Source organism: Thunnus albacares, chromosome 1 (genome assembly GCF_914725855.1).
Source record: "Thunnus albacares chromosome 1, fThuAlb1.1, whole genome shotgun sequence".
In the NCBI taxonomy this organism is placed as follows: domain Eukaryota; kingdom Metazoa; phylum Chordata; class Actinopteri; order Scombriformes; family Scombridae; genus Thunnus; species Thunnus albacares.
This window is the reverse complement of record NC_058106.1, coordinates 37,126,585-37,144,298: the sequence shown is the minus strand read 5'-3', so window position 1 is coordinate 37,144,298 and position 17,714 is coordinate 37,126,585. Positions and strand designations below refer to the sequence as shown.

The 17,714-nt window shown below is 38.7% G+C and overlaps 1 protein-coding gene across 1 annotated transcript; it reads right to left on the bottom strand.

Annotated features, from left to right (window-relative positions):
* Positions 1-901: 901 nt before the first annotated feature.
* LOC122986962 lies at positions 902-11,440 on the bottom strand. The gene is made up of 14 exons (XM_044358524.1): positions 9,353-11,440; positions 8,748-8,953; positions 7,945-8,082; positions 7,038-7,176; positions 6,091-6,949; positions 5,098-5,239; positions 4,853-4,996; positions 4,705-4,773; positions 4,129-4,187; positions 3,734-3,924; positions 3,245-3,645; positions 2,559-2,658; positions 2,150-2,351; positions 902-2,059 (listed from the first exon to the last, which is right to left on the bottom strand). Exons 1-14 carry the CDS (start codon positions 9,473-9,475, stop codon positions 1,917-1,919), a joined length of 2,916 nt encoding a protein of 971 aa, XP_044214459.1. The 5' UTR covers positions 9,476-11,440; the 3' UTR covers positions 902-1,916.
* Positions 11,441-17,714: the final 6,274 nt, after the last annotated feature.

The window sequence follows — 17,714 nt, the reverse complement described above, 5'->3', positions numbered from 1 at the left end:
CAATACTGGCTGTAGGTCTTTTAACTCTCTGTCACACAGAATTTTGCTATAGTTCTTTTTAAATCAAAGCCTACCTTTACTGCCTTTTTAATAAATAATAGGTTAAATACTTTAACCTATTATTTAAAGATCATCTTTAGTTTTTCATTACATTGTGGCAACATGAGTCATCAGTATAAGTAAATGATTAGTTGAAAATGATAACTGAATAATTGTAGTAATTGAAGTAATTTTTAAGCAAAACTACCAAACATTTTCAGAATGCAGCTTCTCCAATGTAACAATTTACTGATTTCCTCTGTTTTATAACCTAGTGACTTAAATATCTTTGTGTTTTTGAGACAAAATAAGCAATTTTAAGATGTCACCTCAGGCTTTAGATGGGCATTTTCACCATTTAATAGACCACACAATTGATCGATTAATCAAGAAAATGATCACGAGATTAATTGATAATGAAAGTAATAAATAGTTGCAGCTTTAATCACCACATTGGCCATCCTGGACCATGGCAGAGAGTATTATGTGTTAATGATTCATTGTTCCATGGCACTCATATTGGCTTTTATATCAGGATTGCAGTCTGTGAATGGAGGATTGGTGATGAGTCAGGCTACATGCAAGAGCTTGAAACTTAATAAGCCACTTTTAATATTCTTAGTCTTAAGTTTAAAGGTCTTCACATTAACAATAGTTATTCATAGTGATAATTTTCCTGTGTACTTTATAAGTTATAACATCCAATTACTGGACTATTGTGGTTGTTATCATTCTGTTGAATGTTGGTTAATTAATTGTCAGTATACACGGTAGGTCCACATATAAAAAGTGATGAGGTTCAACAACTTAAAATTATTAAAAGTAATGGATTTCAAAAAATCAAAGTGAACAAAAGTGAACATATATTTAAGAGAGCATTAATTTTTATTGATTAATTAAGCAAGAGTATCAAGATTGACTTTGGTCTCCTCATTTTTTTTTCTCATGTAATGAGAGCATTTGACATAGAAATGATAAACAGGATAACAGATAAAACAGGATTACACATTACATATCAATCAATGTTATTGTTTTAAATCATACTGTAGTACAGAATAGTAGAAGTTCTGGTAAAATTTCTTGACATCCCACAGCGTTGACCACCACAAATGAACAATCACCCAGCAGCTGCAGTGCCAGCTGATCATCCTTTCAGTGTGGCTCAATATAAAACTTTCTGGGTTACAAGTTTCAAACACACTTTTTGTTCCTCTCTGGAGTATTTTTCAGTGTATACAAAGTAGACATTTTTAAGGATGTTAAATGATAGTTTAAGATTTTTCTTTGCTGCAACAATTTCTCCTGTTAATACCAGCAACATAAAGATTTCTTCAAAAATAATTTCAATATAGGTGACAGTAGACAAAATCCATAGTGCTTGTTCTGTATAGAAATGCATTTTCATGCCTCAGCAACCAAACGCTGCCCATTGAAGCACAAAGAGGAAATTTTGTACTAAAAATATTGTAATTTTGAAAGATAACCACTCAATTTGTCTAACTCAGACTGCTGAAGCTTCATCTGAACTTAAGAGGCAATGTTTACACCGAACGAGGGCTGGATTCTGTCCATCATTTCATATATCGAATCACCTCAGGAAAGGATCCTCTTACACCCAGAATGAACAAGAGGAGCAATGGCAGCAACCAAAAACTGTTTTAAGGTATAAATGAACAAGTGAGTATTGTTTTAAGATAGATTTGAAAAAAATGTGAACCTAATCTTCAATATAAAATTGATTCATTTAGATGTGCACATAAATCACCCGTTATTTCTGATACATGAACACCCAATATTTGATAGCAGAAATGATCAAAATTGCTTTATAGTTTCAAACATAATGAATATGAAATTGGTATTCTGCACACGCTGCTGTCCTAGTTTTCAAATACAGGCAAAGGTTGGTATTTGACCTTTGACATTTTGGCTTTGTACATGACCACTGCACTGATCATGCCAACAGCTGCTAGAAGACATCCAGCGATGAATACCAGGTTCAGGTTCAGGTTCAGGTTGGTCACTGGAGAAAAGAGAAACAATTTGAATTTGAGGCAGACAAACAAGGCAGTTGTGTTGTTCAGAGAACACTTCATGTTTCATGTAATCATACCTGTGTTTTCAGTGCTCTCTGCTGATCTCCTTAGGCGCAGTGGACCCTGGGAGACAAAGTGGCTTGCACTCTGGATGACGGCCTCTCTCTTGCGATGATGATGGTGGTGACTGCCTGACCGTGTAGAGTTGATGCATCCCCGTGAGCATCTGGTGTTGGGGTTCCCTGCTTCACACATCAGGACTGAGCAGCTGATGTACACCTGAATATAACAGGATATGTTGTTATTATATCAGCAGATATACTGATGTGTTGCTAAGTGAACAAATAGCTGAGTTGTTTGTACTCAGAAAAAAGCAAATAAGCACATAGCACAAAGTATCAAACTATCACTTCTAAGCATTTAGACATATCACCAAAACCTCTCACAGTAATTTGCTCCAGTCTAACTGAATAGTTAATTCCTTACCTGGTCATGCATTCCAATGAACTTGAAGGCCTCCATGCAGAACCTGAATTGTCTCCGATTGTCGGTGGAATGGATTTTAACAGTCTCGTCCACGTTACACCTAGCCAAAGAAACAAAAAGAGACATGAAACTTTGTGTCTGTGACTCCAAGCCTTACAATGGAAGCTATTATATGGGCAGAATATAAATATGCTATTGAGGGTATTTACAGGATAAGGAAAAGAAACATGGTTATGGCAAAGAGGTGAAGTAAGTACAGCAGAGATTTTTAAGGTATTAGGACATTAAGACATGTTCATATCACATAGGTAAACCTCTGAGGTAGAGGGAGATAACTATCTACAAGTAGAAACACACTGGTAGAAGATAGATTGACATTTAATTTCAATATGGATGGAGAGTTGGAGACAATCCCAGCTCACATTGTGTGGCGTACTGGTGGGTGGTGTACTGGTGGTTGGTGTACTGTGCACCCAGGTCACCATTTATACAGACAACCAATCATGCTTACATTCATTGCAATTTAAAGGCACCACTTCACCAAATCTGCATGTCTTTGGACTGTGCAAGGAAACCAGAGCTCCCAGGATAAACCCACATATACTGGACACAAGAAGAATATACAAACTTCTCATAAAGGTTCTGCTATTTCCTCTGCCACCATTAGGGTGTGTACTCATGCCTACCCATTTTCAATGATGGGGTAGGTTGGCCAGTAGTTGGGGTTATCATACGGTGCAGCCCAGCAGGACTCCACAAACAGCTCAGTGTCGTTGACTGAAGAGGAGGCCTCAATCTCCATGTAGACCCTGCTCCCTACGTCATACTCCAGAGGGTATGAATTTGGATTGATCATGGTTCGGAATTGATTGGTTTGGTAGAACTCAAACTGGTAGGTGAATGTGCCGAAGCCCTTCTCCCACACTGTGACATTCTTCCTGTGTGCAGTGAAACCCAGTGTCACATTTCCCTGTTTGGGGTACTGGCAGTAGAACTCCACTTCCAGCTGGTGTTTCCTGGTGATCAGGTCTCTGTGGTTGTCAACCGTTGTGATTTCATTCTTGAAAATGAGGTAGTCCTCATCCTCCTGCAGAGTAAAAAGTTATTTATTCAGTCCTCAAAGCAGCTCCAGAAATCACAAACAGCATATAATGAAACCAATGACCCTTCATTACCTCAAGCTGAGTGCCGCAGGCGTTGAGGGGGATGACAGCAATGACGTGTGTGCTGTTTGAGTGGTGTTGGAGGCTGCAGGCGGTGTTGGTGGGATCACTGAGCTGCAGATGATCCTCATGGAGTCCAGAGAGTGAAGATTTCTCAACCTCTACTGTCATTGTGGACTCAGTGCAGATCACGTTGGTTTTAACTAGAGCAAGGGAAATATTTTTTAACCATTTTGTTCCGACGTTATGCTGAAAACTGCATGTTGTGCATATTACACCAGCAACAGGGCCTACATTTGAAAACGTATGTATAGCATTTAGCAGGTAATATATTTGGTGAAAATATACACCACTACAGTTGTAGTTACACTACAAAATCTTGACATTGAAGTAGGCCTTTGACTCACCTTCCTCCTTCTTAACGTCCACCAGAACGCACCTCATCTCAGACTGATAGATGCCGGACCTGAAAAGCATTGGTGAACATTGATTTAACACTTTAACTGAGAGGAGTAATGCCATATGTTATTGTTATTTGTTGTCTCTTAAATACAATCAAACTTGCAAAAGTGTATATTTTAGGTAACTTAATAAGATACTCTAATTAGAGAATAAAGATATGGTATAAAGATATATATGGTGGATGGTGTGAATATTTTTGTATTCATTAAACTGATGGCTGGACAAAGCTCTATTTAATCTAGCTTGCAATTTTTTAAGTCTATTCTTACAATTATGAAATCTTGAAAATTGAAAAAACTGAAAATACAGATACTATTACCTTTGAATTTTAGATTTAACTTTTTATACATATTTGCTTGCTTTTTTGAGTTTAATTATTTTAAATCTTAGCAATTTGATAGGTTCCATCTTTTATCATAGCTTTCTTCAATTTTCATTTTACAGTCACAACATGAAAGGTGCATTCTGCCTTATTGATGACGTACTTTACAAAACACCAAACACAGAGAAATGTCACTTACTGTGAAGATGGGGTGGGGTGGTAATGGTGTTGGTGACGGGATGTTCTTTGACTGGCGGTTACAGCAGACCTGTAAAATATGTAAAATAGTTAACAGTTTTACACAAACATACTAATGCAAACATAGAAGAAATGAATCCAAGGCTCACCCTGTGAATGATTCAACAGCAAAGCAGATCGGATAATGATCTCCCAAGTCTTCTGGAATAGGCGTCCACCTAATGACAAACTCGTCATGTGTGGTCCTGTGTTTGCTGATGTTCATTGGCCCACTAATGATGATATCATGTATTCTGTATGAAAAAAAACAAAGAAACCAGAGATTTCCTCGTGATTACTGATGTTATTAGTGAGAATTTTTGCTGTCACATTGATCACTTTGGTTCTCACTTACGTTGAGTATCTAGCTTGTGCTTTCACTCTGATCTCCACCTCTTTGTTGACCTCTGCATGGATGCGTTCTCCATTTTGGGGTGTTGGATTCACAAACCTTGGCAGGTACTCTCCCTCCTGACATGAGGGAGCAGGTGGGTCCACTGGAGTTCAGAAAGAGATCAATTTTTAATTCTAAATTGCAACATGTACTCAATACCTGTCAGAAAACTGCCCCTGTGCTGCTCTTTATGGGTCAAAACTTTCAAGCTTTTGCAGTTTGGCCACACCAAGGCATCTAGTGATGTCACAGCAAGTGTCTTTCATTAGGTGTCACTTGAGTCAGAGTTGACTGGGGCTGAAGACTACAAGTCTAAAAATGAAAAAAATCCAGACCTCTGTAGTCCACCTCTCATCCTTGCTTGAGACTAGCAGCTCCAGGCTACATTAGCTGCTACTAGCATAATACCCTCAAGTCTCCAAATAAACAGTCAGTGGTTTCAGTTGTATTGCGGGTAAATGTAGGTGCCAGGTTTTGACAAGGAAAAAGAATGATTGGAATAAAAAATTGATTTTTGCTGCATTGATTTTGATCCTCTTTTTCCAAATCGTCCATTGTTAGTTGGATAACATTATAGGAGTGCAATGCTAAAAGAGAGTACTCTTTTAAAGTATTGAGTGTTCCTTTATGAGAGACCCTCATGTTGGGAAACAAAATTACAGGCAATAAAACTGAATAGTTTTGATTAGGAATAACAGAATAGATATAGTGTCAAAAATGTAGTTATAGTATAGTTTTTTTAGACTTGGACTCCTGACCTCACTATTTCTAAAATCCTTGCTATGGGCCTTCGTAAAAATCACACATTAAGGCCTTGCCAGAGCTGCAACATGCATGAATGTCTCAACCCATTTTGAGGTTACTGCAAACACAATTTTTTTGCTCAATGTGATTTAGTTGATTGACTCATGAAAAATATAATCAGACAGTTATGAGGAGTAAAACCTGACTTACCAAGCAAAGAGAACTGCAAAGGTAGTTTGCTGAGGGGAGGAGTGGTGGCGTACGGGAGTCCTGTGGTTGTAGTGTACGGTGGGGTGGTTGTGGTTGGTGCTGCGGGTGTAGAATGCCACCACCACCATGGGGTTGTGGGTGCAGGAGCGGTTGGTGCTGCTGGTGTAGAATGCCACCACCACCACCATGGGGTTGTGGGTGCAGGTGCGGTTGGTGCTGCGGGTGTAGAATGCCACCACCACCACCATGGGGTTGTGGGTGCAGGTGCGGTTGGTGCTGCGGGTGTAGAATGCCACCACCACCACCATGGGGTTGTGGGTGCAGGTGTGGTTGGTGCTGCGGGTGTAGAATGCCACCACCACCACCATGGGGTTGTGGGTGCAGGAGCGGTTGGTGCTGCTGGTGTAGAATGCCACCACCACCACCATGGGGTTGTGGGTGCAGGTGCGGCTGGTGCTGCGGTTGTAGAATGCCACCACCACCACCATGGGGCTGCGGTTGTGGCTGGTGCTGGTGTTACAGTAGTGGTTGTAGATTGCTGCCGCCACCACCATGGGGCTGTGGTTGTGGCTGGTGCTGTGGTTGTAGAAAGCCACCACCACCCCCATGGGGCTGCGGTTGCGGCTGGTGCTGCGGTTGTAGGATGCCACCACCACCATAGGGCTGTGGGTGAGGGTGTGGTTGTAGAATGCCAAAAGGCTTGTCTCTTTCTCCTCACAGTCAGTGGAGATCTGGAGGAACGGGATCCGTCTGTATAGGCCAGTGTGATCGGCCGTCGTGGGAAGTCTTCCACCACCAATTCAAATCCATAAACTCTGGGGTCGGCATTGGCATAGTGGTAGTGTAATGTGCAAGAGCCCTAAAAATGTGAACATTTACCAGTTGATTGAGGCAAAATATCAGTCCGTTACTGTACAATATATTATTAAATTGATTTTTCAACTAACCTGATCTAAGTGGAAGCCTGATGGTTGGTCGCATGTGCTGCACTCTGCACCTCCAATATTTCCATATCTGCATCGAACTTTGTCACCATCAGGATCAAAGGACATCAGTCTGTATGTTCGTGGGCAGTTCTGAGGAACTCTTGAATATGCACATTAACATGAGTTAGTGATGGCTTTTTAACTTTAAACAAAAGGATCAAATCATCATCATCAGAATTTCAAACATGCACGTCAGGATAACCAGAAATGAAAAACAGCAAATGCAGTAATACAGTAATAAAAATAATCACACTTTATTTATATAGCACATTTCATACAAAAAGATACAACACAATGTGCTTCACAAAATTAAAAAGTATAAAGCAAAATGCTGGTAGTGGTATAGTAGAGTTCATAATTTGTTACTTGTAGAATCACAGAAACACTTCTACTGCAATTCATAATGAAAAGAGAGGAAAATTGCTTTGTTCCTCCAGGTAAAGTATTTGTTAATTGTTTTCTTTTTGTGAAGGCTGTGGCTCTTCCCAACATGAAATTTGCTTTTCCATTTTTCCCCCCATGTTTTGTGCTAAGCACTACAAATGGTCAAAATAAGTGAACACTCTCATTATTCAATTAATAAATTAATTTAAAGCCACTGATTTTTATGGGATATTATCATTTTCCAGATTATTCTGATGGCATGTGTTCTTGTTCGCAGACATCAGAAACAGTTTGTGTGAAAATGTGTGAGGGCTATGATGCTTTCAGCACATTCATTTCAGTCTTTTTGGACTTGTGTGGCCATTTGCCACCACAGTGTCTTTCTCAGTACAACCACTGGAGGGCGCCAAAGAAGGACAATTTCAAATTCTACAGTTTCTGATGATTAAAGGATACTGTTTCACTCTAACTGCAAGAGACTTACCGTAGGAAAGGCAGAATGGCAATGTCTGGTGACCTGTTTGGCTCCCCGGTGTCAGATCTTGTTCCTAAATCCACATAAGTCAGTAGGTTCCAATACTGAACAGAGTTACGTGTTGGGATCCAACAGCAGCTAGCTGCACTGGTAGGTGTGGAAACAAACACTCTTGAAGTACTGCATCTAATAATCACTCATTTTCAGCCTGGTCACCAGAATAAAACATTGGCATTGTACATTTCTCCAAACATTTCAACATTTCTAAAGTGAAGGTATTCACATGAGATCTATATGAGCTGAATTTCTTATTAGGAGGATAAGGGGTTGGTGGATGGCTAGGGAGTTTGGAAATCAGCAGAGAGCACGGTGGAGACCACCTCGAAACCAATGACCACTTCCCGTTTCAACCGACAAAACCGGGTGTTTTCAGTGCGATGTCGGGACATTTGCAGCTGTTTTTATTTTATCTAATTTTTTTATTTTAATCCAAACCATGATCTTTCCCTAACTTAGTGTTTTTTGTGCCTAAACCTAACCAGACCTGTCAACATAGGTATAAAACATAATTATTCAACTGATAATGGCCAACACTGAAACTTAGACATTCAATGTATCCGTGGTTTGCAGAAACATACAATGCCAACATTTTATTCTGGCGATTGGGTTGCTAATTTTTTGATAAGCAGAGCCACAAAATATACAATTATGTGCAACTGGATGAGTTTAAATAGGAATATGATGCTCCATGAACTTTACTCAATGAATAGATATTAAGAACAGTATTATATGACTTAATTAAAAAAGCTTACCTCATTTGGAAAGGTTTGTCATTTGTGATACGTTTTGTCAACACTGTCTCAGTTTCACACCATTGGTTGTTATATTGTGGTGCATTTGTACTCCTGTCAAGTATGCCTCTCTGACTTTTGACATCGGAGCCACAGTTGCCGGAGTAACAGCGCCAGTAGTGGGAGTACCGACAGCCATCATAGGTTGCCCTGTTTCGAACGTCCACCTGTAGAATAGGATAAAAAAAAACAACCTTTTATGTTTTCTTAAAAGGTTTTCAGGTTCTTACTCATGATGAGTTGAAAAATAAAAAAGCACATACATACAGCATGGAAGCAATATCAGTGTGATGGGGGATTTTTACTCTCTCAAAAATGAAGATATTTATCAATAAAGCCATGGCAAAGTAAAAATAATAAATGCAATAATTTTATACAGCGCTTCTCATTGTACTTAAAGAAACTTTACAAAAGAAGATTTTTTAAAAATGATGGTAAAATAGAGTAATAAAAGGAAAACAATAAATTGTAATAAAGTGAAAAGTTAAGTGATTTCCAGTATATGAAACTAAGAAATTCACACATTATCCATAATGCATGTTGCATATTAAGTTTAAATTTCTCACCTTAAAACTTCCATCAGGGTTTCTTCCTTTGTAGCTGAAGGTCACCGTTCCCCCAAAGTGATGAGACGCAGACGCCAGTGAGACCAGCAGCAGCTGAAGCAGGAGCATCAGTGTGGAAGCCATGATGCACCAGACTCACCTCTGTCTCCAGATTCTCTGCCTCTCACATCCACCTGCAGCATCTTTATATACAGGTATAGGGTGTCTGCAGAAAATGGTGACAGTCCTGCCAAATACCCTGGTATGCGCACTATGTTTCAGAACAATAGGCCAGCTGAAAAACTGGTTTTAGTGAACAAATAAACGTAACTATTCAACTACGTCAAAGTATAACAAATCAAAAATGATAGTTAGGTGATGCAATAGCTTTTCTCATGAACTGCTGATAACATGGAGGCATACTTTTCTCATCACAAATTACTAAGAAATTGAAACTTAACCCCAATCAATGTTCTGTCATTGTGTGGCACATTTGTACACAATTCCCACTGTAATACCTTTGGATGACAGTTTTCAACTGTTCCAATTATTTTGCAAGTATAAACCTTTCCAACCATGGGAAGTGAAAATGTCAAAATTGCGGTTGTCTGTCAAAAAGTGCTGAAATTTGTTATATTTTGGTACCTGCTTGATTGTTTGCCAACTTTCAAATATTCATGTAATGTCACATGAAATACTGATAAATAATGACTGGTTGCTTTTTTTTTTCTTTAAGAGAAACTTTACTGAATTAAACATTTTTGATACATTATTTTTCAGGCAACTGTGACAACTACATCAGTCAAAAGGTATTTCTAACAGTAATAATATGCCTTACTCTTCCTATAACAACCTGCCTTTCTATGTTTTTTACAGTATTTTGCTTTTTGTTTTTCTCTTAGTAGCACGATGTACATGTAGGCAGCATTATGTGTATTTACATGTACTTTTAATACTGAGCTCCTCTGCACTGAGCTGAGGAACAATAATCCTGATTAGATGTTTGTCCAGTTTGACAGGTGATGGGATGACTCATTATGGATGACACACTTTCATTTCACCATTCTGACTCAGTTTATTTTTTTCTCTTGTTTACTGAACTGCAAGGTTTATGAATGTGCACAGATGTACTGTATATCTGCAGCTAATAAATTCACTTTTCAGTTTTCAGTTGTACATCCTTTGTTCTCTGGGGGGTCTATTTAAAAAAAAAATACAGGTATGTGTATGTACAGTATATTTTGCATGAAATCCAAACATCTATACGATGGCCATTTTTCAAATATACTCAAATGTTTTCTGTTGGGTTCCTGCTTTCAGTTTATGTCATTTATTACATGTTTATTTGTATAGGGACATACACATAGCATGAGGCAGTGCCACATACTACTGTGTCTATCGCCTAAGCTAATTTGAAATTACTGTTCCTCAACTTTAAAATACTCAACAATAAAATACATACAGAAACATGAGTTTTCAAACAATGACAAGCATTAAATTATTCATGACTGTTTATTTTGTAGTTTTGTTTACCAGTTTGACCATAAAGTCAACAAAATGCTGTATTTACATTATGATTAGTCCCCTTGATTATTAGCAGTTTTTTTTCCTTTAAATGAGAACTTTTAGTGAATGAAACGCTTTTGATACCTTATTCTTCAGGCAATAGTTACAACTATATCAGTCAACTTGAATTCATAACAATAATAGTACACCCTCATGTTCCTATAACAACCAGCCTTTCTACATTTCTATTTACAGCTACATGTTACTGGGCAGTTAAGGCAGAGGTATTTTGCTTTTTGTTTCTGTTTTTCTATTAGTTTGTTATTGAAGCAGCAGCATTGTCTACTTTTTATGAGGCGCTCGTCTGCAGTAATGGACAGGTTCACAGAACAATGGAAAGAATGTCAGTTTCGTTTTGGTGGAAATGCAACTTAAAGCTGCATTAAGCAAATTTGAACACCAGAGGAAAAACTTGAAAAACCTGAAAAACATATCATAATGCACTTACAATGTAAGTGATTGGGGACAGAATCCAGAGTCCTCCCTCTGTACAAAAATGTTTTTAAAAGTTTATCTGAAGCTAATATGAAGCTTCAGTCGTCCAAAAAAGTCAAAGCAAGTAGATATCTTTCAACGTTACAGTCTGTTCAGTTTAAGTCCCTCTTTTTGTTACTATACTTCCACCGCAGCTCAACAGGGAAACACTGTCCAAGGAAACACAAAGAGGGAATTTGATGCTAATAAGACTGTAAATGTGGCAGATATCCACTTGATATGACTAACTCAGACTGCTGAAGCCTCATAAGGCCTTGGTAAAGGAAAGGCCGTCAGTGTAGGATGCTGGCTGTTGTAATCTTTATTCAGTCTTGACGAAAACACAAACAGTCTGGAAAGTTTAAAGACAAGCAAAACATGAAAAAAGTGTGATTTCAGAGAAGTTTATGTGTATGGGTTTAACCAAATAAAGTGACAAAATGTTATGGAACATATGTGCACCAAGCTTTCGACCTGCTCTGAGCAGGTGAGTGGCAAACGGCGTGAGGCACACTCATTCTTGACACCAAAAGTGTGCTGCTGGATTGAGATCGTCACACTCTAAACAGAGCCTCTGTTAAAGTCACACATGTGATCTGGATGACGCAAGGAACCTGATAAAGGGGCCTGGTACCCAGCAGTCGTCTCCTTTCATCTTCTCGCCTAAACCTGCAGGTCTTGTATGTTGTTAGCATTAGCTAGCACCAGCACTGTACAGCTTATGCCAGTTGCCTTGTAACCTATCGATTGGAGCTACGATTCCGTCCTCCAGAGGCTGCATAGCCAGTGCTCATCTCCGCCAGGAATTTTACCGAAACTCTTACCACAAAGCATTGGACTTTTCCAGGTAAGTAGCCAACTTTATTTCCCCGGCAGACATACCTTGCTAGCTTACCTGCTTAGTGCCTCCTGCTATCATGTGCTGTATTAGCTTGTAGGTTTTATACTTTACCGACCAGTCTCGCTGTTCATCTCATTATGATGGTTGTGTCGATGGTTAGGGAATCAGAGCAGAGGAAGTTTTGTTTCATTCCTTGGCTACTGATTTAACGCTGTGATAATAATTACATGCAATTACACCTACCAGGATGACCCGTGTGAATTACCAGCGACTCTAGCAGAGACTGGATTTGTAGCTGAGTGTTTCTCGCTCTACTGCTACATCGCTAGCATCACAGCAATTATGCCCTCTGTTTGAACCTCCTCCTGCTTGGTCCCTGTCAGTCCAGAAGATGGCCATGCCAGATATCCATCATGTCTCGGCATTGAACACCCTCAGCAGGCACTGACAGACAATGCTTGCATTATTTGTAGCTATATACTGTTTGCAGAGAGGACTGGATGTTCATCGTCACTCGGAGTCTTGATGAGAAGATTCTGTAGGAGACGACTGCTGGGTGCCAGACCCTTTTATCAGGTCGCCTGCTCCAGGACACATGCGTGACTTTGTTGGTATTATGTCTTGACCTCCTGTGCAGGTGCGTGATGCATATTATCCAGGTGTTTCATACCGACTCTGGCGGTCATCCAGAATTCATAGAACCTTAGTTACATTCATAACTCTCGTTTTCAATGAGCACAGAGAAAATTTCCACTTTCAGCAGATGAATGTGAAAAAAGCCTTCCAGTGTCAAAGTCTGCACATACATCACACTGTACAGTGAAGCTCAAACATTAAACTGTTGGAACAATTAGAAAAACACAAGTTTGAGTGGAGGGGGACTTTAAGAGGAATTTTTGATTTTTTTAATCAGTTTTACTTCATGTTACCTTTCTGATTGTGGTTGGCTGTGAGAGAGGGAAAGACCCGTCCACCCCACATCAACACACCTAACTCTATTGTGTTCTGTGCAACTTGTGTGAATAAAACATTTTTGATAAATACTCCTTAGGCAATTGAAACCACTACATTGGTCGAGTGGTATACATTACAATAACAATACACCCTCCTCTTCCTGTAATAACCAGTCTTTCAACATTACTCTTCACAGTCCAGTGTTATTGTGCAATCAAGGCAGACATTATTTGCTTTTTGTTTCTGTTTTTCTGAATTGGACCAGCAGCATCATACACATTTTAGCAGGAGCTTTAGATGCTGAGTTCAGTGCTCCTGGTCAGCTTGACAGGTGATGGAATGTGCAAAATCTACACCTATTGGATTCAGTTACTTTCTTGCAGATTCAGCTTCATATCTCTTAGTTTAATAGAAGAACAGTAGTCATTGTACTGGGAGGTACAGAGAAGGCTGCTGTTGTCATAACATACTTAAACCCCTGCTCAAGTTTGACCAGCTTGACAGGTGATGACAGGTACACCTTCTTTTCGCTTTACACATTTTTTTCAAGTCAGGGGATCAAAGCTGTCATGTAAGAAATACTGCCAGTAAGTCCAACACACTGCTGTTATCTCCCATGTTTATTTATCTTCTCACCATAGCAGTTCTTGTTTGCTTTCTTTTGATACTTGTGATTCATACACTCCTGTATTTATTTTGGATCTGTGCATACAGTAGCTTTTTTTTTAGATTCGTCGACTCATCAGAGGCTTGTTCAAGTAACTCAAACTGCAGCCAGTGTTCACCGGTTGTAAATATGGCTGTGCCTCAAGTTTCTAGCAGATCATTGCTTAGTAAGTAGAATTGTGATAGTGGGAAACATGGCATCAGTGTCAGAAGTCAAACTGTTATTCTGAGCAAAGAGAAGTTCTTTCAGCATCCAATCATGGCTAGACTAAAGGTTTCTTATAGGGCAGTGCATGAATTTGCTAAATAAAGAGCACAAAACTCCAATTAGCAAAAGTACTGTCAAAAGACAGTAGTCTGTAGTGGCCTCAGAGGACGAGTAGCAGTTTTTAAACCACTTCTCAGGAGGGGAAACGAGGCCAAACACTTGGGGTGGGCAAACAAATACTGGCATTTCACAGTGGATGGCTGGAAAAAGTCCTATTTACTAATGAATCCAAGTTTGAGATCTATAGCAGTAACAGAAGTCTGTATGTAAGGAGAGAGAATCATACCACAGTGTATCAAAACCACAGTGAAACATGGTGGTGGGAATATTCAAGTCCGAGGGTGTTTTGCCTACTCTGGAGATGGATACCTGCACTTTGACTTCACCCTGACCAAGGAGAAGTAGCACTCCATTCTTCAGAGACACACTGGACCCTCTGGTTTGCATCTTTGTGGAGAAGAATTCATACTGCAGCAAGATAATGAACCCAAACACCCTTCAAAGCTTTGCAAGAACTACTTGAAGACCAAAAAAGACCAATGTGTCCTGACTGTCATGGACTTTCCTCCACAGTCGCCTGACCTGAGAAAGCCAAGTATTCTGTGACATCACAGAAGCTCTTTGGAACATTGTCAGATTATTCTGGGATAACATGGGTCTTCAGGTTTTGCACAAACTTGTGGAGTCCGTGCCAGCTCAAGTGCATGCTGTCACTAAAGCAAAAGGAGGACATACTAAATACTAAGATATTCTGAAATTCATGTACTTTTTTCAAAGATTCATTTCAAAGAACTTTTCACTCAAATTGTTAAGCTGATGTTATCATTTGTAATGAAAAAAATAGTATTACATTTGAAACAAATGCAAAATAGAAGTATCTTGACAAGTGCCTTTTTCCTGCATCACATTCTTACAGCCAGGGTGGCAGTTCAAGCCATTGTCAAAACCATCACGCTCTTAATGGGAGAGGAAAGAAGAAAAAACAAAGTTCTGATACACAAATCTGTTTTCAGTTTTTGGACTTTTTCTCTAATCTTTGATTTTTGCTGAAATATTGGATCATTTGAACATTTATTGAAATGAAAGCATGTGAGAAGTTTAGAGGGAAAAAATCACTATTTGGTGGAGCTGTTAACAACTCATAGACATGTGAAATGTGACCCCGACTACACACTGCTTTTTGTAAGACGTCAAAAACCAAAAAGGTTGGAAAGCACTGGTTTCATCTTTAACAATGTGTTGTATTTTAAAAGCTTGTTATATTATCCATTGTGTCAAATCTTCATCTGAAAAGTAACTAAAGCTGTCAAATAAATGTAGTGGAGTAGAAAGTACAATATTTCCCTCTGAAATGTAGTGGAGTGGAAGTATAAAGTGGCATCAAAGTACGTCAATCTCGTACTTAAGTACAGTACTTGAGTAAATGCACCTTCCTTGTTTTTCACTTTAAATAGATTAATTACAGTAATTTCACTCCAGTGGTTATTTCTTTGAATTTTAAATGAAAAGTTTCAGGTAACAAATCTACTGAGTAGGCCTCCATGATTATGTGAAGTCAGTCTAAAGCTTATCGAGTTAAATTTACAAGGAAGAAAACACGTAAATAGCGCTGAATCAATAGGCTTGTTAAATGTCCTTTCACATGAAAGCTGTGAGAAACCTGAACACATGTGATTATCTGGATATAAGTAGGGTGAGGCCAAGTTTACCTGAATATCCAAGACTGCTTTCACATACTGTATGGGAAACTGAAAGAGTCCATTCACACCTGATAATCAATATTTACTTATCTGGTGTGCTGTCAATACAAAAAGTAGAAGGTAGGTAAAAGACAGAAGCAGGAACCAAGATTTTCATAACATGCAGCAGCTGCTTTAGTAATTTAATGATTGTGAAATCTGAGGAAGTTTGTAACAAATCAGTGATCTGTTCTGGTGGTTCATTTGAGATGAGGGTAGTGAAATATGCTTTTCTTGATAAAGATCTGCCTAAACCTGTATTTTAACAATTCTTAATCTAAGAATGTGTGACAAAGTAATCTCAACTCACTATCTTTTTTCTCATGTTACAGTATTCTTTCTGAAGTGGGTTCAGGTGTTATCTCGTCGTCAAGTGATGTTGTTTTATCCTCCATCTCACTTCAGAGATGTTTCTCAGGAGTGGGTTGTGAATCTCTTCCTTGATCTTTCTCCGGCTTGCCACTGACTCCCGAACGATGACCTCTGACCCCTGCCCAGTCGATGCTATGAGTGGTTTAGGTCTGGTGACAACTGAGAGCAGCACATTACCTGTTAAAATTCTTGTAACATTTATTCTGATAATCTATTATTCCTACATTTTTTCATTCTAAATATTAAGTTTCGTCTCGGATTTATATGATAAAATTGTATGCAAAATATCGGTAAAAAATCAGAGGAAATGTCACATGATACAAGTCCTGTTTTAGTTTTAGGCCACAGAATTAATTTGTGAGTAAAGTAAACATTTTGCAGAATCAAGCTCTTTGCTTGTGTATGTGCATGTGTGCCTATAAAAGAGAAAGAGAGAGAGAGAGTTTGCACACATACACAACTGTGCATATTGCTCATGCGACTAAAAATGTCCATATAAAAGTTAAAAGCAAACCTGCACATTCGCATCTCGGGTCACATGAATAAACATGTGAACTGGTGAGAAATTAATCGAGCATAGGGTCATGCTCTGATTGTTTGCAGCTGATGAAAGATGAGCTTCAACATCAGATGTCAGCATGCAGTGCAGCGGCTTAAGATCTGCCGACATGGTGAGCGAATGCATCAGTAAACAAAACCAATGCTAAAGAATACTTTTACTTTCATAATGTATCATTTACATGACAGGTTCATAGTTCATTAAAAAACAAATTCATTAATTTATTAATTACGCAATTAGTTAATATACTCATTTTACAACTCAATGCTCTCTCCATTCCTCCCACATCCAGAACTCTTAAACTTTAAACGTGATGCAGCACATTTAAACATTATACTCAAGAAGTGCATTCAGGTCTTACTCTGTCCCATAATGAAGGATAAATGGAAATCACTTTAGATTCTGGCCAAATCAAAGTGAAATTAATATTATAGATTGAATATTATCTGTGATAAATACCAATAAATTAATCTTTTTTTTTGGTTCAAAGTATTTCTTCATTAGTTGTTTTTTTTTGTTTGTTTTTTTTAATTTGAAATACAGTTTGATATATTGTAACAAAATCTCATCCCACAAGTAACCCTAACCTCTTGCACCATTACAAATTTACAATATGACATATCAAATCAATGGTGTGTATGATAAAAGACTTCTAATAGCTGCAGTACCAGCAGTGTTAAACAGACTTTGCAGCAAATCAGGTGGTAAGTGAAAGGACGGCACTTTTTATTGCCGATTTAAGCAGAAACTCAGAACATAACCTGCTCCGGACCAGGTTAAGTTTGCAGTATAAGTTACCATGGTGATCTAGCCAGGTTAAAAGAGCCACCTTTGGGACATTGAAATCCCTGGCTTTAGGCTCAACACACCTTGCTAACCCACTAATCTCGCTTCATAGTACACCCCTCTGATCATTGTGATCTAACAAATGTGTTAAATCGTTT